The 23,096-nt window shown below is 31.4% G+C and overlaps 1 protein-coding gene across 1 annotated transcript in view; it reads right to left on the bottom strand.

The window, feature by feature from the left end:
• Positions 1 to 8,390: 8,390 nt before the first annotated feature.
• Positions 8,391 to 23,096, bottom strand: part of LOC127735955 (fibroblast growth factor receptor-like 1) — a 38,330-nt gene continuing 23,624 nt past the window's right edge. The window contains exons 4-8 of the mRNA XM_052246420.1: positions 16,992 to 17,069; positions 15,926 to 16,198; positions 14,678 to 14,796; positions 13,932 to 14,166; positions 8,391 to 12,368 (exon numbers count right to left, since the gene is read on the bottom strand). Of these exons, the coding sequence (XP_052102380.1) occupies positions 11,914 to 12,368; positions 13,932 to 14,166; positions 14,678 to 14,796; positions 15,926 to 16,198; positions 16,992 to 17,069 (1,160 nt within the window). The 3' untranslated portion in view covers positions 8,391 to 11,913. The remainder of the gene's footprint in view (positions 12,369 to 13,931; positions 14,167 to 14,677; positions 14,797 to 15,925; positions 16,199 to 16,991; positions 17,070 to 23,096) is intronic.

The raw sequence follows: 23,096 nt of genomic DNA, 5'->3' as shown, positions 1-23,096 counted from the left end.
TCCTAATATTTTTAAATAAATTTCCTCGGAAAATACGGCCGAATATCTGACATTAAAATAAACTTGGGATGAATCACCAAGGAACGAATTTTAAGTTGGAACGAATTGGTTGGTACGAATCGGAGTTGGAACGAATCATCCAGATAGCTACATGAGACATGTGTCGCTGACTTGCATTGCTTGTGAAATGATAGACTCAGTATTGCGCCAGTAACCAGTAACATCATGGCTCATGCTGAGCAGCACAATGTCTTTTATCCACTACAATATGGTTTTTGAAACTGGACTGTCTTGTGACACCCATCAAGTTGATTCATAAACGACCGTGTCTCCAAAAAAGAAAACTTGATTAAGGTCAACGGACATATTGTTTATTCAAATATTAAAGCTGGGCCATAATAGTATAATAGTCTCAGATTAAAGCAAAGAGATCGGCAAAGTGTCTCATAACCTATTAACACCGTTTTTGTTTGTATGCTGTAATTATAAATTCCTTGTAATGAAGCGTATGCGCACACCTTTGTTTTGCAAAAAAGTGGCCAGAATAATTCTGCGATACGATTAACATTGTCACCAGACTTAGACAAATGATCACGACGACATCATCTAATGCGTAACGCGAAATTAAAAAAAATAATGCCAGCTTCCCTTCTTCCTTTTTTTTTTATGAATACTCCATTCGCAGTCTACCTTTCGAATAAAAGAAAAGGCAGGCAATATTATCGGCAACATTTGTTCCCATAAGATTGGCGATCGTCTGTCGAAAAACGCGTCTCCTTAACTATTTAAATGTGTTTTCAATACTGAGAAAAATCATTTTTGCTGATACCAGTTGCAGAGATTTTTTTGCAAAAAAGAATGACTTGTCCCTTCCTCAATCAAAAATAATTGTTATTTTAATCAGTCTTCAAGTTTAAATCTAATAATCTGATTACTTTGCTCGTGTTGCCTTATTTTACAGCTATTTCAGTTTTGCCTTCATTGCAACAGATATACATATATAACATAAACACGTCTAAACATGTGACAACTTTATGACAGATCGACATTCTTCGTCGAATAACACGTGGTTATACAGGGCTTACGCCATAACATATATATATAATTCGTCTCAAATTTATCCCAACGATGTTAGATCTTCAAAGCGTTAGCAAATGTTTGTTCTTCCCTCAGCGGGATTCGAACCCTTGCTTCTGTGACATCGTGGCAACACCGCCTGCATCGTGTCCAGCGCCCTAGACCACCTAGGCTACATAAAATATAGCTTTCAGTGGTCGGTGTAATACCTTTCCTCGTCGGCTTTATCTAGGGTTGTAACACAGTACATGATGTATAGTGGCAAGTAGATGGTGTACTTTTCAGATCAGCTATTTTGTATGTAGTAAAATACAATATATATACGTACATAATTAAATGGACTGATTACAGAGTCAAAAGATTTGATATAGCTTTAGTGTGGAGATTAAGAAGATATGGTAAACTAAAAGTGTTTAGAATGTGTCGTTTTGGCTTTTCTGCGTTTGTTTACTTCACCATTGGCGAATGATGCAGTGCCTTGTTCGTCTAACGTCCGGTTTTTTTTTTTGGTCCGACGTTGCTTATTGTCCGCCATCCTCTTGTCCGACGATGTTTTTGTCCGCCACCCGCTTTTTTCCGACGTTGCTTTTTGTCCAAAAATTTTGATTTTGTTTTAAACTTTTGCTTTTGTCCAATAATTGTGGGGCGTATAACACCCCTCCCAATTTGTTCAAACCACATGTCTCGTTGAAGCATGCGCACCTCAGGTGCAGTTGGTCATTGGCTGGAAAGACTTGAACATTTGTATTTGCTTCTTTCCCGCTAAGGACGCGGCATTCAGAAGTAAGAACACACACTAGACGATCCAGAATAATGTTTCCGTGCTATCATCATAGAGACAGGTCTTCCTCAGAGGGACCGTGCTCGGTTAGCAGATACAAAAATCAATGATAGGATTTTTCAGTATACGGATATGGATAGTAAACTGTACATTTCAAGAAAAAATTGTATGTTTCGGAGTTTAGTGTGGCGTCTATTTCATTGAGTTAGTATACATTATTGTTTAGGGGCCAGCTGAAACCCGTCTCCGGGTGCGCCGGGGATTTTCTCGCTGCGTTTAGGACCCATTGGTAGCCTTGGGCTGTTTTCTGCTCTTTGGTCGGGTTGTGGTATCTTTGACACATTCCCCGTTCCAATTCACTATTCTAAATATTGATTCCAATGTTAAATATTTAAGTAATGTAATACAAATAGACTGGAATTACGAAAAAAATAATAAAAAAAACATTGATTATTAATTTTTACATCGCGATGACCTTGAGGTCATTCCGATGTATTGCTATCGCCTAGATTTCCATTATGTAAATTAGTTTTGGGTTTGTAACAGATCTATAAACATGATAAATACGCGCACATAAACGAGTGCAAAATAAAATTCCTTATCGTTTGATATAAATACATCTCTTCAATGAATACTGATAAAAATATTTTTGTTTACAACATAAATTAATAATATGAAAATGTTTTGTAGTTAGATATATATATATAAGTAAAAAATCATTGATAATATCAATGCACACGTACCGAAAAATTGTGTTAAAGCATGCGGAAGAATATCTCAAAGAACGTTTTGTGAAAATACCGTCAAGGACCGGTAACTCTGTAATTGATTTTGCGGGAAAATATGAATGCCTACTCGTATCCAATCTTAGAAAAATCGAATTTTTACAGAAAAGTGTCCACCATGCACTTGCATTGCACTATTTTTAGAATAGTAGAATAGAATGATATACAAATGGATTCAAATCATATATATATGTTACTGTTATTTTAATATAATATAAACGACAACTCAGTGTATACTGATTTGTATCACTACAATATAATAGTTATTACGGTGAAGTTGAATTTCCTGTCATTTATTCATCATCCACGCACGAACTTGTCTCAGAAAAAAATATATCTCTGTACATTAACCTCAGTTTTAGGTAAAGAGATATGTTGTTTTTTTCTGAGACAAGTGCTTTTGACCATCCTCAAGAACTTGTGGTCATCCGATGTTCAGTACTTCAGTACTTTGATTTTAATCTGCTGAGTCCCTGTGGTCTACCTGCTAGCTATTATTTAAGATACCGAATCAGCATATCGGTCTAGTACGAATCAGGATTGCATTATAACGAATTCTATTATACTAATGATTTGCATGTAATAATTGACACTGGACGTTAAACAGCCATCAATCCATCCATCCATCGTTTGTTCATATTGGATCCACACAGCCGCTAATTAATTAAAATACAATTACATTTTCCAACGCTATGATTGAATTATCTTTCTTTATCCAATCCAAATTGCACAATGTAGATGTTATAATACAATTTGTTACTGTTTGGCAACAAAGGAAAGTAACGTATGGATTTTCGGATGTATTGGTTTTAACATACGTGCGCTGGATACCAATACATTTTGAACACTTTAACTACCAGCCCTATTCATACCGCCAAAACGGCGTCCGATTAATTTTACTTAACTACAGTGTGAATTGAGTCGCGGTGTCCTATATAGATTGCGAGAAATGTTTGTGATGCTGGCACTCTATACCCCAGCGAAGTAACAGTACGTTATAGGAGCAAGGATGCTTAAACATTTCATAGAGGATACCATTCACTATGTGTACTATATGTCTTTCTGGTATCATAAAATTGTGTGGTTCTTTGGTAATTTATTGTTGATACTTTACACCCGAAACGACAAAGGTCAAATTAAGTACACGTTGCTTAAAGTAAGCTTACTTCATTTCCAACATTGCAAGGCTTTAGTTGTTGTCTTAGATTATTCAGATGGCAACCAGTGTACAGGTCATTTTGTAAGAATGGAAATAGTATGTAGCCGAGTCAAGGAATTTCGGCCTGATCTAAAGAGGAAAAATCTTTTAATTAATGTATTTGACTTAAACAACTACTTTAATCGATGAATGTACGTTTTTATTGAAAATAAGCTTTCCACACCATGCATATCAAGGAGATTAAACCAGAAAAGTTCTTCGTGCGTATTCGTTAAATATCTATCGCATCATTTTCGGTTTTGTATGGATAACATTACCTTACACACTCCTTCCAGATGATAATTGATGAAATATGATCGATATTGTAGATTTCTGACTGAGAAAGATTAACTGGATTTGGGATATTGCAATGAAATCTCCTATAACGCAACCACAAAAAATATATGCTAACGTTTAGTACCACGTGGTTCATATGTTATTACAGATTTTAATTTTGTAGTTTCAGCTTAGGTCCAAATGGCCAGTTAATGCGAGGAAATAGTTTAAAAGTAATTTGTTAAACTAGAATTAAGGAATCTATTATTTTGCAAAAAGATTGCAGTGTATAGGATGCTTACCCCATATCTCCTTTTATTATACCCCCGCCGTCACCAGAGGGGGCATTGATTGTTACCCTTGTCCGTCCGTCCGTCCCGAAATTGGATTCCGTTCTCTAACTTTAGTTTGCCTCAACCAAATGTTATGAAACTTATACACAGTGCTTATTACCACAAAACACAGATCAAAAACGAATTTGGGTGGCGTTACTTTTACCGTTCTAGAGTTAGAGTAATGCCTCTTTACAAATGAAAAAAAGTGCTGAATTTTTCGTTTCCGTTCTCTAACTAAAGTTTACCTCAACCAAATGTTATGAAACTTATACACAATGTTCATTACCACAAAACTCAGATCAAGTTTGAATTTTGGTAGCGTCACTGTCATCGTTCTTGAACTATGTCCCTTATAACGTTATATGCAAGCGGGGGCATCATCTGTGTCCCATAAATGCATGTTATATTTAGCAACATTATTAGTAATTGCTAAGGAAATCTGAAATATTGAAGTTTATTCAATCACCTATTTTAAATTATAGTACTGAATACCGATTTAACAACCACTTATTATTCAAAATAGTGTTTAAAACATAAGTCAGCGGCACCACTGTTATATTTGAAATCTATTTTATGGTCGTCCATATCAGTTAAGAGTACTAGTATTTAGTTGTTTTCTTCGTCCGTATTCTTAATGCATCCTTTAACTGATTTGACTGTTTCATCACTAACTATTTCACATCTAATGCACATTCCATTGAAATTGTCCTCAATTTGACAAAGATGTGTCAAGCAGCACTTGCAGTTGTCATTCTTTCGATAATACCTCGCTGACGTTTTGGAATTCCCGTGCATTTTAGCTTGGAAAATTCAATCAGAGGAAATAAGTGTGATCAATTTAAAAGCAAATCAGCAATTCAACATGACAGCAAGCACATTAAATTTAAGCAAAAATATGTGATTCAATTTAAAACAAAATGGCATGACTTTTGAAGAATTATACTGCTCAATCCCTATTGATTCTGACGGTGATCCCTCTTCGTGTCAAATACAGTATTTTGACAATTCAGTTTACAAATAGTGCGATTGTTTGTTTGGTTCATGATATTTCTGGAAAAATTCGTGAAATTAACACAATAAATTCTCCTCTTGCTTGCCGGTACTTCTCTTAATCAAGTTTATATCTGGATTCAAAGTATTCATGTGGAAAAACGGCTTCGACATTATGGAATGAATTTAGTTTTCATAATCTATTTGTATATTTTAGTTATTACTTCAGTTTCTATTTTCATTACCCTGTTTCAATCGTTTCAAAATGTATCTGTGACATTAAAATTGCCATAATTTAAACTTGTGTACAGTTTCCATTCACGTGCGTTTAATTTTTTTTACATGCATATGTTATTTTAACTCTTTCTCAGTAAGTTCTGCTTTAATCAGGTACAACAATAAAAGAATACCATTTTTTTATTTCATATCCAAAAAGTGTTTCATTTTTTCCAATAGAACAGAAAACATACAATCCATTGCCCTTATATTGTAATATACACATTTGACCAATAATTGCTAAAACGTATATATTTCGTTCATACAATCTTTCCAATGACAATGGAAATAAAAAAAATTTAATAAAATTAAAAAAAATCTTAAATTATCACTAACTGGCCTTATAATTCCTAACGGAATCTCACTTACTTTTATGATTATAAACATACAGCATTTAGCTAAGGGTGTTTTGGTGACCTCACTTACTGGGCATGATTATAAACATTCTGTATTTAGCTCAGGATGTTTTGGTGATCTCCCTTACGGGCATGATTATAAACATACTGTATTTAGCTGAGGGTGTTTTGGTGACCACACTTACCGGGCATGATTATAACCAATTCTGTATTTAGCTGAGTGTATTTTGGTGACCTCACTTACTTGGCATGAGTATAAAAATACTACTAGTACATTTAGTTGAGGGTATTTTGGTGACCTCATTTACATGGCATGATTATAAACATACTACTAGTACATTTAGTTGAGGATGTTTCGGTGACCTCACTTACATGGCATGATTATAAACATACTACTAGTACATTAAATTGAGGATGTTTTGGTGACCTCACTTACATGGCATGATTATAAACATACTACTAGTACATTAAGTTGATGATGTTTTGGTGACCTCACTTACATGGCATGATTATAAACATACTACTAGTACATTTAGTTGAGGATGTTTTGGTGACCTCACTTACATGGCATGATTATGAACATACTACTAGTACATTTAGTTGAGGATGTTTGGGTGACCTCACTTACATTGCATGATTATAAACATACTACTAGTACATTTAGTTGAGGATGTTTTGTTGACCTTACTTACATGGCATGATTATAAACATTCACTTCTAGCTTAGGGTGTTTTGGTGACCTCACATACTGGCCAAGATTATAAACATACTACATCTCACTGTGGATGGTTTAGTGACCCCACTTACTGGGCATGATTATAAACATACATTTAGCTGAGGATGTTTTGGTGACCTCACTCACTAGGCATGATTATGAACACACTGTATTTAGCTGATAGTGTTTTGGTGACCTCACTTACTGGGCATGATTATAAACAAACTACATTCAGGTAGGGTGTTTTGGTGACCTCACTTACTGGGCATGATTATAAGCAAACTACATTTAGGTATGGTGCTTTGGTGATCTCACTTACTGGGCATGATTATAAACAAACTACATTTAGGTAGGATATGTTGGTGATCTCATTTACTGGGCATGATTAGAAATGCACAGCATTTAGCTGTATCATACAAATGGAACTCGATTCATCATGATACATGAAACCAAATGTTTTGTACTACTACTATGCTGAATGCTGAAGATGTTAATGTAATAGGCAGAATGTTTGTTGTTATTTTAATGCCACCTTTCGCACACTTGGTTTCATCATTGCTGCAAGTTTTTATTGTTGGAGAACACAAGTTTATCTTGAGAGAACAAGCTACCTTTTGACAGGAAAACTAGCAATCCTTGGCAATCCTTGGCAATTCTTGAGTGGGATTGAAACTCCTTATCTCAGATTTGACAGTAGTGATCACTATAGATGTACCACTTAAACCACTGGGTAACCAAGGCCAGAGTAATCGGTAGAAAATGATTTAATTAACTAACTTTTTATATAATAAGAGAAGACTGTTTTTACATGTCTCAGATTTACAATAAAATGCACATTTTGTAAGTCTTTGGAAATTTTTTTGTTAATTAAAGCCAATATTTCCTGCTTTACATGTCTTATGCAAAGTTATCATTGTGTTGATTTTACTTACATATACAAGAAATGACCAGAAATACAGAAACAAATTTATTGAGTCTAAAACTAATGAATGGGCATGATATTAAACCTGAATATTAACAATCTGTAGGGTGAATATATCGTCTTTGCTAATCTAAATATTTGCATGCAGATAGGAATACTTTGCCATTCAGATTTCTAAATTCTTAATGTTGTATGTAACAATCTCCAATGAAAACAGTTGTATATTCCTGAGAGATTCAATACCACCTATTGTCAACACTGAAGATGGAAGATGAAAGAAGAGCTAATTAAAGTTAAGAGAATAAAAAAATCATTGAAACAAGAATGCACTTGTTGTCATGCTAAGCATCATCTTCATCCACACTCATAACTGAAAAGTCCGGGAAAACATGAAGAAGGTGTCTGACAGTTCTCCCTAGTTACAACTTATCATTGTCAAGTTGCTGACCAAATATGATATCATTTTGTTTAGTAGTTTCTGAGGAAAGTGAGACAAAAATATTTGTTGAATGAATGGACAGAGACACAAGGTATATCCATATCAATCCTAGGTCTGGATGAGCTGAGCTTGATACAGTTATGTAAGGGACATGGCAAAATACAGCATATTTACTTCAAATCTTTCATATGGGCATAAAATAAGCATATCAATGCTAAATTTATGAGTGAAATAGACATGTATTGTTTTACTATTTATTTTGAAGGCATAACAAATATGTCAACTAACTTTGGTTGACTTTTATCAAAAACAAAAGAGTAGACAGCAACAATATTGAAGATCATTCAGGTACCACGCAATCATAGATCATTCGTGTATCACACAATCATTTATAAACATCTTCTCCAATTCTTTTAAAACAATCATTCATAAATATCATCACTAAGGTGATACATCACTTTCAATACAAAAAAGAATAATCAGTTTTTAAATAATTCAGTATTAATTGTACTTAGTACTTCAGTGTTTCTTTAAAAATTATTAAACTTTGACTTTTTTGATATGGTAGATATTGTTTGTTATTCAGAAATACCAAAGAAACATTCCCTCTTTCATGAGTTGAGTTCTATTTTTGAAAAAGGTGGTTATTTGGAAAGGTTTCTTTGAGAAACTCAGAAATTTCATATTTTTATTTGACAGTATTCAAGGTCATTAAATATGTGTTCAAGGTCAATCACAAAATACAGCTGATTTTGGACTATCATGAACTTTAGAGGTAAGTTAATTTTGAATAAAAAAATCTAAATTATGTAAAAAATTGCAAAATGAATCATTTAAAAAACATACAAATATGGACTATAACGCTTTAAAATTTGTTGAATATACAACTAGGTATATGATAGATAAAGAGGTGAAGCAATTCTCAAAATAACGAGAATTTTGAATTGTTTTTAAAAAAAAATATCTATCGGCAAGGAAAGGAATACTTCAATAAACCACTTTTACATCACTGACCACAAACATTATTCTTCTCAATATGAGCAAACTCACATTTCAATCACAGCTTCCATTTTTATACAACTATCATCCATCACGGTCAATATATCCAAGATTCATACATTCTATTAACAGTCACCTATATCTTACTCTTACAAATCATTCAACCGTATCAAAATATGAAACTAAAATAAATAATCACATGACGCAGTATTATCTATTGCAACTTCGTTTTAAACTATCTGTTCAACAAAAAAGCATGGAAAATGTCCCTCTATATACAAATGTTCATGAAAATTTACAAACCCAGACAAATGCTCTCTGGCTGTGTTTGAATAAGGAGTAGGTGCTTATATTCTCCAGTATCAACATCAAAACATTTAACTACAGTAAATAGTTGTTGTGAGTTACAATAACCCCACCCCCACACCAAAACCTCTTCCTTTATGACGAAGTTTCAAGTAAAAAATAAGCGTTATGTCAAAGGCTACAGGAAATAAAATTTTGCTCACTTAATATATTCTAATTTCCTGATTGAAAAGTTAAGTTTGGTTTCTGATGAGAGGTTTCTGATTTAAGCAGGGTTTTATTTAGACAGGTTTAGACAACTCCCTGATTTCAGATAGTACTTAAGAGGGAGTTAGGTTAAGACAGATCTCTGAATTTAGCAGAGTTAGGTTAAGACAGATCTCTGAATTTAGCAGAGTTAGGTTAAGACAGATCTCTGAATTTAGCAGAGTTAGGTTAAGACAGATCTCTGAATTTAGCAGAGTTTGGTTAAGACAGATTTCACTGTCGGTTATTTCATATGGCCTTTAATAATATGGCTATGTATCTTAATTATTTGTCAAATAAATTTTATTTTTTCAAAAAGAGTCTGTATAGGCAAAAGAATTGGTTCCCTAATCTCCAAACAGTTAAAGTTATACTGGAAAACTCAAGCAACCTACTCCTCTTGAATAAAATTCTTGTAAAGGAAATAGTTATAAAGCATTTCTTCTGATAAAGACTTTGGTTGATATGTCTCAAATACTGTATATTAGCTATGTTGACTAGGTTCTATACATATTTTGGCTTAACTGCCTAAAATACAGCACCAAAGATACATTTCTACAAATAATGTACAAACTATTTACAAATAGAAGGAAATCATATACAGAACACATCTCCTCCTTTTGGCATAATAAATATCACAAAATATATTTTGTTTTATGTATGGTGGTCTTCATACCGATATAAAAGTAAAAAAAAAAAGAAAAGTAAAATATAATAACCCTGTTTCAAGTATCTAAATCATAGTTTACAACTTATTTCAAATCATCTATGTAATCAAATTTTGTTTTTACTTTTACCAACTGGTCACTTATACACATAGATACTTTTATTGAATTCAAATGCCTGTTTCAAAAGCATTAACTTGGAAGAAATATGGCCTACCTACTTTTCTCAAAAGAGCTTTCAGTTCAAATATATTACATGTATTACTAAATCATGAACACACAATATTTAAGTAATTAAAAATAATCTAAAAAATAAAAATAAGTTTTTATAACTAGTTTTTATGTAACATATTATATACAGACATGTTCCATGATGCCAAATATTTGAAATTTTTGTTTATCAAAATTTTTTGTTTTTCAAAATTTGTTGTACATTTACTTTGTTTGCTTCACAAAAGAAAGCAGTTAAATATGAAAGGATAATTAAAATGGCAGCACCAATTTAAAATGACACAGGGTTTACCAAATAAACAGATTGGTAGTAACAATGTGTCTTCAATCTCTACACAATGCAATACATTTTACAGTTATTAAAGAGTTTCAATGCAGAAAAATTATATACATATCATTTAGTACTTTTTAAAATATGCATGAAATTCAGATTTGGTAGACCATATCCCTATATATTAACCAAATGATAAAAATTGTGACTTCTTATATTTACACTGGTTAAAATAAAAAAAAACAACCAAAAAAACAACCCAAATCATAAGTGTATAAACCTAACTTAATATTGTATACAAATTAACATTATTTTGTATGAACAGATAACTGTTTCTGAAAATTTAAGGACAAAAAAGAGATTCCTTTTTTTAATCAGCTGAATTTCAAATAATTTTTTTAATATCCCAAATTTTACATACAGAAATAATATTAAAAAAATAATATGAAGAATTCCTCTTCAGTGAAAGAAAATCCTTAGGAATGAAATTAAATTAAATATTAAATCACATAAACTATATACACAACTAACAGAAAATAATTAACAAAAAGCACTTCTTGCTACAAATAAGTATAAATTCTTTTATAAAAAGGTATTTACATAACAAAAATTGTATTGCAATAAATGACAAACATATTTAGTCACTAATGTTATAGATCAACTGATTTTCTCCAGAAATTGTACTCTGTACTTAATCCCAACTTTTGTATCTGAACCAAAAAAAAAAAGAAGCTTCAATCATAAACATCAATATACTTGACATAAAATACAAACAGCATTTAAGAACATTTAAGTTTTTATCAATTTTGACAAGATTATAGACCACTGATTAAGAAATTTTTCAGAATTTGAAAAATAATTTTTCAATTTGGTGTACAGATAATGTTCCCTCCCTTCCCATTCAAGAACAAACTCAAAACAGTTCAATATCATAACAAACGTTTACTAAAGTGTACAATACAGAATAAAATTTCTTCATCTTTTCTCGATAACTGGCGATTAATAAAGTCTGAGGTATTCCGTAATTAAAGTTGTCTCCCTTTGGCTATGATGAATACTGTGAGGATGAAAACTGTGGTGTATTATGATGGTGGTGATGATGCTTTTGAGATACGGATGAAATGTCTGTATAAAAGTCAATGCTATGATTTTTAGATGAACCCATACTTGATGGGAACATTTGGTTATTAGATATACCAGTGTACTGACTGTTAGGCAGACCTGGATATAAGTTCGGATGTGGAACCCCATGCATGGGGTTCACATGCAAGTTTGTAGGATGGTTAGAGTGCATCGAAGGAAACGATTCAGTCTCTGTTGTTGGAACTGCATTGAATCGGGGTCCTTTATTCACATTTGACGAGTTATTTGTTTTTTTCCTCCGATGAAGAAGAGTGATTGCAATTGTCACTGCAATTAATACGAAACAAGTAGGCACACCTATTGTGAGAGGTAATGATGAACTGGAGGTATCAGAGGTCATTTCTGATAATGCTGGATCTGAAGAAAAAAAAGAGAAATAATTAATTGGACTATTAATTGTTTTTTTTTAATTTTCAGCAATATATTCGAATAAACTCAGCATTCTCATTTTCTTATACCAAAACACAAAGTAAATCTGTAACCCACATGAACTATGATTATTCAAAGTACTTAATATTCTAACTAAATAAAAACAAATCAAAGAGTTCTTTCACATGGTTGGAAATGTGTACTTTTACCATATTTATCCACTGATCTCATTAGATGCTTCTCATTTGTATAAAGGATATTGCAGATATCATTTCTTGTGTAATTTAATCCATTGCTTATGATTTCATGCATGGATAAACTTTAACTCAATCATTGCTATTTTCATACACACTTCAAAAGATTTCCAGTTAATTATTAACCAATTTTACATAAAAATAATACAATTTTAAGTTAAAACCTGATGTATCCTTACAAGGATTACCTATCATATTTGGTTTTTCTCATATCACTTAGCAATTCACTTAGGCCACTAAATTATTATTTTTAGTTTATTTCACTTGGTTTTATATGAAAGACAATTCATATCTCAATCATGTCTAATGAAAGATTTTCTTTTGTATTGGAAGGTTTTCACAAATTACTTATACAATGTACTAGAATAGCACTGTTTTTTAACTGTATGCCTTGTTTTAAACAATGTACTAGAATAGCACTGTTTTTTAACTGTTAGCCTTGTTTAAAACAGTTTTCAATGAATGTATAAAATGCAAATTTTAGTCCACAACTGTGGCAGAACTACATATACCAGTAAAAAGTATGATGAAACATGTGAATAGTCCTTTATTGTACTTACTTGGTCTGATGTGTAAATAGTCCTTTTTGAGATAGTCCTTTATTGTACTTACTAGGTCTGACGTGTAAATACCCCGGTAGGCCTTTTTGAGATAGTCCTTTATTCTACCTACTTGATCTAACATGTAAATAGTCCTTTTTGAGATAGTCCTTTATTGTACTTACTTGGTCTGATGTGTAAATAGTCCTTTTTGAGATAGTCCTTTATTGTACTTACTAGGTCTGACGTGTAAATACCCCGGTAGGCCTTTTTGAGATAGTCCTTTATTCTACCTACTTGATCTAACATGTAAATAGTCCTTTTTGAGATAGTCCTTTATTGTACTTACTTGGTCTGATGTGTAAATAGTCCTTTTTGAGATAGTCCTTTATTGTACTTACTAGGTCTGACGTGTAAATACCCCGGTAGGCCTTTTTGAGATAGTCCTTTATTCTACCTACTTGATCTGACATGTAAATAGTCCTTTTTGAGATAGTCCTTTATTGTACTTACTTGGTCTGAAGTGTAAATAGGCCTTTTTGAGATAGTCCTTTATTGTACTTACTTGGTCTGACATGTAAATAGTCCTTTATTGTACTTACTTGGTCTGATGTGTAAATAGTCCTTTTCGAGATAGTCCTTTATTGTACTAACTTGGTCTAACGTGTAAATTATCCTTTTTGAGATAGTCTAGCATTTTACTTACTTGGTCTGACGTGTAAATAGTCCTTTTTGAGATAGTCCAGCATTGTACTTACTTGGTCTAACGTGTAAATAGGCCTTTTTGAAGGTGTATCCTCTGATGTTAGCTCCTAAACAAATGTACATTCCATTGTGTTCCTCTGTGGCTCTATTTATCACTAGTTTATTGAGGAATGTTCCGTTGGGAATGGAATAAACATCACCAGTTTTTAAAACAACAAATAATTCTTTTCCTACTTTGATAGTTGACTGGTTGTTATCAACTTTTGGGTTCTCGAGGAGTTTCAGCCACTGAAAATAATTCAAATTTATAACTACAATTATCTTTGTTTTTTTTTTATCGTAAATTTTTATTTAAATCTATGTATAATGAAATATTAATATAAAAATAAGATTGATTGATTGTTGATTATTTAACGTCCAGTGGCAATTCATGCATATTCAGGATAAGGTAAGAAATTGAAGTTTTATGATTGCAAATGGGACATCCATCAAAAGACCAAAGGACATGGATGTAAACAACATACAGATGAACATACCTTTGACAATGAGCAAAACTATACTGTATAGTAAACTATAAAATGCAATAGGTAAAAAAAAAAAATTGAAAATATATATGATTCTTCAATAAACTTGTTTGATAAAGAAAATAGAAAACTTGATTAATTGTTACCTTCAATAGAATCATAAGTCATGGAATGAAGGAATACATATTTTTAAAAGAATTCCAGCAGAAACGGGAGAAAGAATCTATGCCACTCAAAATAGCAGAATGGTAAGGGAGATAATTCAAATATCTTACCTGAATGTGAGGTTCTATCAAACTTTTGACTTTACATTGTAAAGATGCCTGCTGGCCATAATCTACTGTTGTGTTTAATGGATGAGGACCAATTAATTCTGGTTTTTCCTGGTATTGTTCTGAAAATATAAATTATCATCAATTTCTGATTTTATAAAAAGTTAACATAAGAATACTTAATTTCATTGTAATGATTGTTGAAGAATTTTAAAACTATCTGTTGTAAAGTCTATTTCACCGTCTGATAAATTGGAGTGCAAAGCTGGCATTTTTGATGGAAATAAAAAACCAAAATAGAAATCAGGAGAAAATAACTTTATTACAGTTGTTATGTTGGTGTGGTGTTTGATAGAAGCCAACAAAAAACCCATGAAATTGTTTAACTTTGGAAGCCTGGTTGATACTAGAGGCATAAAAGTCAAGTTTAAATAAGCTTCTGAAAGACAACCTGTTAAAAAAGAAGAGTTCAATGTAAATCATAATGCCTTTTTTCTGTCTTATCAGAGAAGTTACATATATTTATATTTCATTATCCAACTTATTTTACGTAATGGTATATGACTGATATCTCTGAGAGTTTATAGAGAAGATAACAGGCATCTATATCAGAATTCTTATAATTTGATTCTAAATTATGACTCCATTATGCTGTCTAGTATACCAGTATCATAGTAAGTTATTTTAATATCCTTAAATAAAATGTTTTTGCACATATCTAAAGATCAAATTATAAGGAATCTATCAAAACCAGGAGAAACTATCTTTATTGCTGTGGTGATGGCGGTACAGTATTTGACGAAAACAGAAAAAAAGAAAAAGTTTCATTTTGGACGCCTGTCAGACTGATATTAGCGACATTAAAGTTGAGTTTAAATACATTCTTATTAAATGTCTCATTTCTAAACTGAATGAAACCTTTTCAAATTTGAAATTCATTAATTAAGGGAGTTTTTTGCATATTACATAAGCAGAACTGTGCATGTTACTCAAAAGGACTATTGTTTTCTTTTATATTACGTCCAGGAATAAAATCACAGTATTTACCACAACGTTTTTGTACCACAATTAACTTGGGACAGATAAACTGACACAATTCATTACTCATTTCCATTAAACTGATGATTTCATTTTAAAAATCACTATAAATCCATTTGTAATGTCATATTTAGCAATTTATTACAATATAATATTAATAATTCATTAAGAGTGACGAAAGTGTTAGAATGTGGGTTTAATTAGTACACTTACCTATAACATCCAATGTGTATGTATAATTAATGGACCCAAGTCGGTTGTTCACTAGACATGTATATTTGCCAGAATGAGCTTTGGTCAGTTCGAGTAACTTTAATGTCCACATGGGCTTCTTCCCATGATTATTGATGACTTCATTGTCTTTTAACCAAGCTATATGTGGAATTGGGTTTCCAGTTGCCTTACACTTGAACCTCACAGAACTTGAAACAGGTCTAGCAAAATGTTGCCGTTTCATCTTGTCTTTGTGAACAAAATGTGGTGAAGCTAAAACAAAAAGAATAATAATAAATATAAATACAGTCTTTTATATTATATCAAATAGTATTGTGTGGTTTAAACTTTTTCTTTTCCTTCAAATAATTCAATTATTTCATTTCATTTTACTTCAACCATAGTTGACCTTTTAGGGTCTTTATCCTTTTCAGAATAGTTGACCTATGGGTTCTTATTTGACTCCAGGTTAAGTTGACCATTGGGCCTAAATGGGTTATTTGTTTTGAGTTATTTTCATAATATTTCTCCCATGTATTTATGTATCTTTTGTTTTCCAAATATTTATTTCTCAGGGTTAAGATGAAGGCTGATAAAATAAAAAATGGAGAATGTGTCCATGGGACATAACTAGAGTAAAAGTGATGACACCCAAATTGGATCTATGTTTTATGGTAATAAGCATTGTATATAAGTTTCATAACATTTGGTTGAGGCAAACTTAAGTTACAGAACGGAAACTAATTTTGGGATGTACGGACTACAAGGGTAACACTTTATGCCCCCTACGCCGTGGATGGGATGCATTAAAAACAATAAAAGTGCAGCATATATGGCTTGTTTACTTTGATGTTACCCTCAACTGTTTTTCTAATGTATGTTTTAATTTCAAATATTCCTTTTTCATTCTGCACTGCATCAATTTTTTTTAAACAATCAACATACATATATTATAAATGAAACTCTACTTGGGGTATATCTTAAATATCTCAATAGCATATCAGGTAAAACTACTGGTCATTAAAGTACATATGACCTTTGATCAGGTTATGATAAGTATTCCTACCTCCATCTTTGGACAAGTCTTCACTGTCTGATTTGGGATACAGATTATTGTCTTGTTTAACCATGCCTGTAGATTCATCTATTAAAGAGTAAATTTAATACATTACTTGTCAGCAGAGTTAAAGAACATGTTTGCAGAATCTCAATGAAACATATGCAATACATGAACCAATCTTTTCATTCAATAAATATAAATTAAGTGCTTCTATAAACCATTCATAACTACTTCTTATCAGTTTAAATTTCTTTTTAATCTGAATTGTGAGATTTAATGTAAAACATCTCCATTCTTAAATATGATTAAATTTGGCTCATTTAGACAAAAGTTGCATGAAAATATGATAACTTAATTGTTCGTGAAGAAAACCTTTGTTTAAAAGTTGTGCAGATAAGAAACTGTTTTCTGCTGGATGTTACCTCATTCTTAATGAGTATTTGGCAATATGGCATTTATCATAATGTATTTTCGCTACTGGGATTTAAGTGATAAAACCAGGGGCCCCACTGTGAACTAAATATAAGAGACATATTTCATGGATAGAAATGTTTCAACTGTACAGAATCTATTAATTAAACAGAAAAAACTTCTGACATTGTATGTTTTGATTTTTTACATGTCTTACTTTTTTCTTGTAAGAGCAAATGTATAACCTGTTTTCAATTACAGCCAATTTACATCCAACACCTTGCAGATAGGGATTATAAATGTCTTAATATCCTAAACTGTAACAGTAAGTGTTTCTGTCAAGTGTATATAATATGTTAAGCTGTCATTACTATATATTTATCTATGAATGAAGCAAGTTTTTGTATGCATTTACTAAAGAGTACAATTACATCAACACTGTTTCCATCATTCATTTTTTGTCATTGCAGTTGAATTAGATTTCTTTCAAAAGAGGCAAAGGGAGACAACAAAGAGAAGTAAAAGAGATATAAAAGAAAGTTGGGATTGAAAGTTTGACTCCTAATTTCTTGCTTTAAAAAGTAGAATAAAAGGAGATGTAAGATGTTGTTTAGACAGCAACCAAATAACACTAATAACAAAACATGCATTCATATACAGATGTATATATACAATATGTCATGCTTAAAACATTATTCTTCCAAACCACTATATTCTACAAATATTTTAGAATAGAATGGACACTAGAACTCTTCCATAAACAAATAGCCCTAAAATTTGATTTCTACCCCTACACAAGTTTTCATATGTACAAGGAAAGAATATTACTCTCTCCAAGATACAGGAAAATTCAGGAAAGAAATTCTACTTTGATGAGTTTCAAAGCAATATCTTAAAATTTCAGAATGCTGTTGTTTTTATAAAAAAAAAAAAAAAAGACAAATAAACATACTCCTTCATACACATAAGAATTTACTGTCATTGTGTGTGAGTGTGTGAAGATTGCACACTATAACATTTACATTTTAATCACAATGCTCTTTACCAGGAAACAACAAAATGACTGATTCTGTCTTATCTAAAGTTAACAAGTCAAGTGACTGAAACATAGAGAGACAGGAAAATTACCCCCTGTCAATGATATTTACATCTAACATTCCTCTGTCAGTAAAACAGACAGCCATCTTTTGACAGCTGGGGTCTTGGGAAATTTTTTTTTTTGTTAAATTCTGTTTTTCCAGCTTTGGGTTACAATAATTCATTCACATACATTAAATATATTAAGGATGTACTTAGGTGAGGTTAAGGAATTTTAGTCAAATGTTCGGACTCCTTGGTTTTTTTCCTACGATACTGGGTAAAATATTTTGCCCCATAACACCCATTTTTCTTTTCATATGAGACTTCAATAGCTCATAAAAGGTCATTTACCCACATTTAAGCAGGTTCTAGATTTCTTTTCTTTCGATTTGAGACCCAAATAATACCAATGCAAATAAAAGGTAAAAGTCTGTGTCAGCCTTTTCCCGCCATTTTTAAAAAAATAATATATATCTCGAAAAGGAGCTCTATAACCTATCAATATTTTTAGCTTATTTTGTTCCTCAACTAATGCTCTTCTGACTTATAGTATCAATTTTAAATTCTATATTTTTTTTTAATTTCACCTAAGTACATCCTTAAGCCTTGTTTTTCATTTAACTTTAAGATTGTTGTTTAATTTCAGGCAAAATTTAACAGCACCGGTACATGTAGTATTTTCAAGTATTAAAACTTTTACCGTTACAACAATTTTGTATTTCACCTTAAAACCATGTCAATATTTCATCTCTTAAATAACTTAACATATATATATGTTCATGTCTCAGTAATGAAATTGATGGGACAATCTCATGCAAAAAGACATTAACTTACATCAATAATATACTTTTCTCTTGCATACTAGGCGATGTTTACATTGAACCCTAACTATGAGCCAAACTTAGCATGTCACCAATGTTCTCCAGATTATTTACCTCAACGTTTAATTAGGGAAGAAATATGACAATGTCTTGTTTTTTTTTCTCTTAAAGGGATAATTATTCTCCTGTTTACAGAACAGTTACTATACTGTTTCTAAAGAACACCCAACTTAGTTCTGATAGCCACAACATTTTTATTTAATTTCCTACATCAACATTTCCATATTTTCTATCCCAAATTGTGATTATTTTGTAATGACTGACTACGATACTGAGCAAATATTTTGTTTCAACTGTATGAATGTAATACCTTCATTTCTATGTATATGGATATTAGCTACATTTACTTTGTAGAGTGGTGCAATATAGAGATGCAGTTGCTGAGCAATGATAGATGAGAGCAACTATAAACAAAAGAGATACCAAGACCTATAGTCAGAGGACAAGCACCACCCAATAATAGAATGGAGCGACTTCAGAAGAAAGAAGATACCAAGATCTATAGTCAGAGGACAAGCAAAACCATGGCCAAAAGAAAAGATATATAAAAGTCTATACAACATTACTAATGTTGTATATGATTACACAAAAAAACTAAAGATTTAGCAACATGAAACCAATAAAAAATTGAGGATAAAATCCAGAATGATTTCGCTTTCTGCTCCACTAGTTACACCTGTCATGTTTCTCATGAGGGTATACATCTGGTGATTAGTTGTATTTTGTGTATGATGGGTTTCATGTTTTTACTGAAGAAATGGGATTTGTAATAATATAATGCATGCAAGGGTGCACAGTTTTCTCCCCCTACAAACAAAAAGTGAAAGAATGACAAAAATTATTCATGTTTTTTGTATTCCATTTTCTCCTTAAACTGAAATCCTATATCTGATACTGTTACATAAACTGTTTCCCTCAATTAAATGGCTATAATCAAATATTATTTTTCCAAAGAATGTTTGTTATAACAAATATGGTAAAATTTACAAAAAATATATGGTATGAAATTACTAGAGCAGATGGTTTAAGGACCTATACATCACTATTAGTGTCACTGTAGGGATGATAAAATACATTGTGTCATGCAAACTGTTTAATAAGTCAAATAACAAAAGCAATATTTTTGGTTATATTAGAACCTTTTGTAAACCAATACCTGACAAGGCTTCAACAGTAAACAGAACTTTGTGGCTGTGTGGTCACTATAAAAATGGGAGCTGGGTAGGTATATAATTTCATATTTGAATGAAAGGAAATAAATCATGTTAATAAAACCCGATCTCATTTTCCTTCATCACAACACAATAAGATAATTTATACAGTTTCCTCATCGTAATTCTGTTTGTTCATTAATTAACAAAAATTAAAGTCGGTATTAAAAAATCTATTGTCATTATTTTTATTTATTGTGAAGTCAGCGTCTATGTCATCACTGCCTATCACATGGATCAAATTCTATTGAAGATGAGACCCATTTCACAGTAAGTTGTCCTTTATATAACGAACAGAGAAAATTATTATGGGATAAAGTAAACAGTTTTTGTAATAATTTTAAAGAATTACCCAAGGATAAAAAATATTTCTGGCTGTTCACAAATGAGCATTTACCAACTCTTATGTGCCTAGGCAATTACATAATTAAGTGTTTAGAAATAAGATCCAGGTGGATACAAAATATATAAAATTATTATGCAATTATTGTTAATGTTATGTAAGACACATGATGTGTTAGGCTCTGATCCTGTCCAATATATGATAGTATTATATTAGGATATAGTTTTTCTTTTTTCCAATCATATTGTGCTTAATATTGTTGTAAATGATGCCCTTTATGGGTTCTTGATTAGATTAATAAAATTCTTATCTTATCTTCTTATCTCTTATTGTAATTGTAAAAATGGACGTATATGGAGAAACTAAAGAGGAAATGTTTCATGCAGACATTTTTTCCATTCTTTTATTAATAACTTAACATAGTTTTTGCTATTAAAAAGTGATATGATAATACAATAATCATGTTGACGTTTTCCTTGTATTGTATACTTGTACATAAGTAGTGTTGTCAGTTCGGCGACAGACATTTCACTACCTACATAATAAACATGACAAGACTAACCTCATTTCACTAACATTTTTACTTTACTCATGGTTAGAAATTTAATATATTAAACCCTATCATAGTCAACAAGATGACTGTCAAAAATCTAAATGTTGAATATGTTACTGAAAATATGAGTCAGACATGGCCGCAACTTTTACTCTATCGCTACTTCTATACTGTTTATTGTTTTAAAAGAAGACATGCTCAGGCTTTCAGTGAGGAGTTTAGATTGAATGATTGTATTTGCTTAATGTCCAGTGGCAAATATTTCATGCAAGTTTAGAGAGGATGTGGTGGATTTGTTCTGCATCTGACTCAAATGGATATACATGTAATATGTAATCTTTTGATTGGAGAAAAGTTAGACAAGTGTTACATGCCCTCTGGGAAGGTTTCTTCAAAGTTTGTATGAGGCATATTTCAAAATGTAAAGCTTTGAAAACATATTGTAAAATGGTAGAAGTCTGATATGACAAAGGTGCAACATGCATTATTCTCTACAAAGAATACGCTGATACCACAATAGACAAACTTCATTCTAAATAAAATAATCTGAAATTATAAAGATGTAACATGATGCCAGATGAGGCAGACATCCTTTAAGATAACAATCTTAATGCACAACTTAATGGGAATGAAATCAGATATTTTTCACTCTCTATTGTTAAAAAATCTATCATCATTCTGCCTAATAAATTTGGTGGCATGTAATCTATCTGGATAGATATTCAATTTAATTCATTTTTTTTATAGAGAAAAGTTTAATTTGACAGCTGTAATGGAATTATTCTAACTTAATATTGTTGTTGTTGATGTTTACATATGGACATGGATTTTCTGGTATGCTTAAGGTCACTAATTTCTTTTTGATCTATTGCACACTTAATTCCAGAACTTTTGTATCAATGAAATCAAAAGATGAAAACAGTTTTTTTTTTTGAGATTTCAATTTTATACATAGGATGTTTACATACTATTTGCTGATAGAGCTGAACATTAATCAAACGTAGAAAGACCACATTGAAATCTATTGCTTTTATACAGCATAAAAAGCGTGATTTTTTTTACCAATAAAGTGTTATAAATTATGGAAAATATGTGTCCCTAAGATGTAATCATACAGATATTATCACATAAACCAATTAAAATCGATGCAAACTTCGCCAATATTGATGATATTACCAGTATCATTTTTCCTGTATCAACCGGTGTATTAGTGTTAAATTGGCACTATTATAACGTAACTACTTTTGTAATTATATAGATTAAAAAATTATTATGGCAATAAATGTGTTATAGATGTAATATGATAAAAATTTATGGGCTTTCATAATATTGGTTTACGTTACAGGCGAATGCATTAAAGATGTGCAGAAGGTATTTGAAGTATGATACTCATATACCTAAAAATTACTAAAATTTGTAACAAAAAATTTAAGAATAAAGCTTTTTAAAGTAAATTTCTATTCAAATAATCTGACTCTATCTCATATTTTTCTTTCTTTGTTATATTGAAAATTTTTCCTGTGATCTGACTCTTGAATAATTGTAGCTTCTAAAATTATTCACGACAATAATTTCATTTATTGAACTGGTTGTACGGCGATGTAATACGATTGAATAGTCCTTCATTATCCC

Source organism: Mytilus californianus, unplaced genomic scaffold (genome assembly GCF_021869535.1).
Source record: "Mytilus californianus isolate M0D057914Y unplaced genomic scaffold, xbMytCali1.0.p SCAF_3, whole genome shotgun sequence".
NCBI lineage: Eukaryota > Metazoa > Mollusca > Bivalvia > Mytilida > Mytilidae > Mytilus > Mytilus californianus.
Note: the sequence above shows the minus strand (reverse complement) of the source record. Positions and strands in the feature narration are given on the sequence as shown.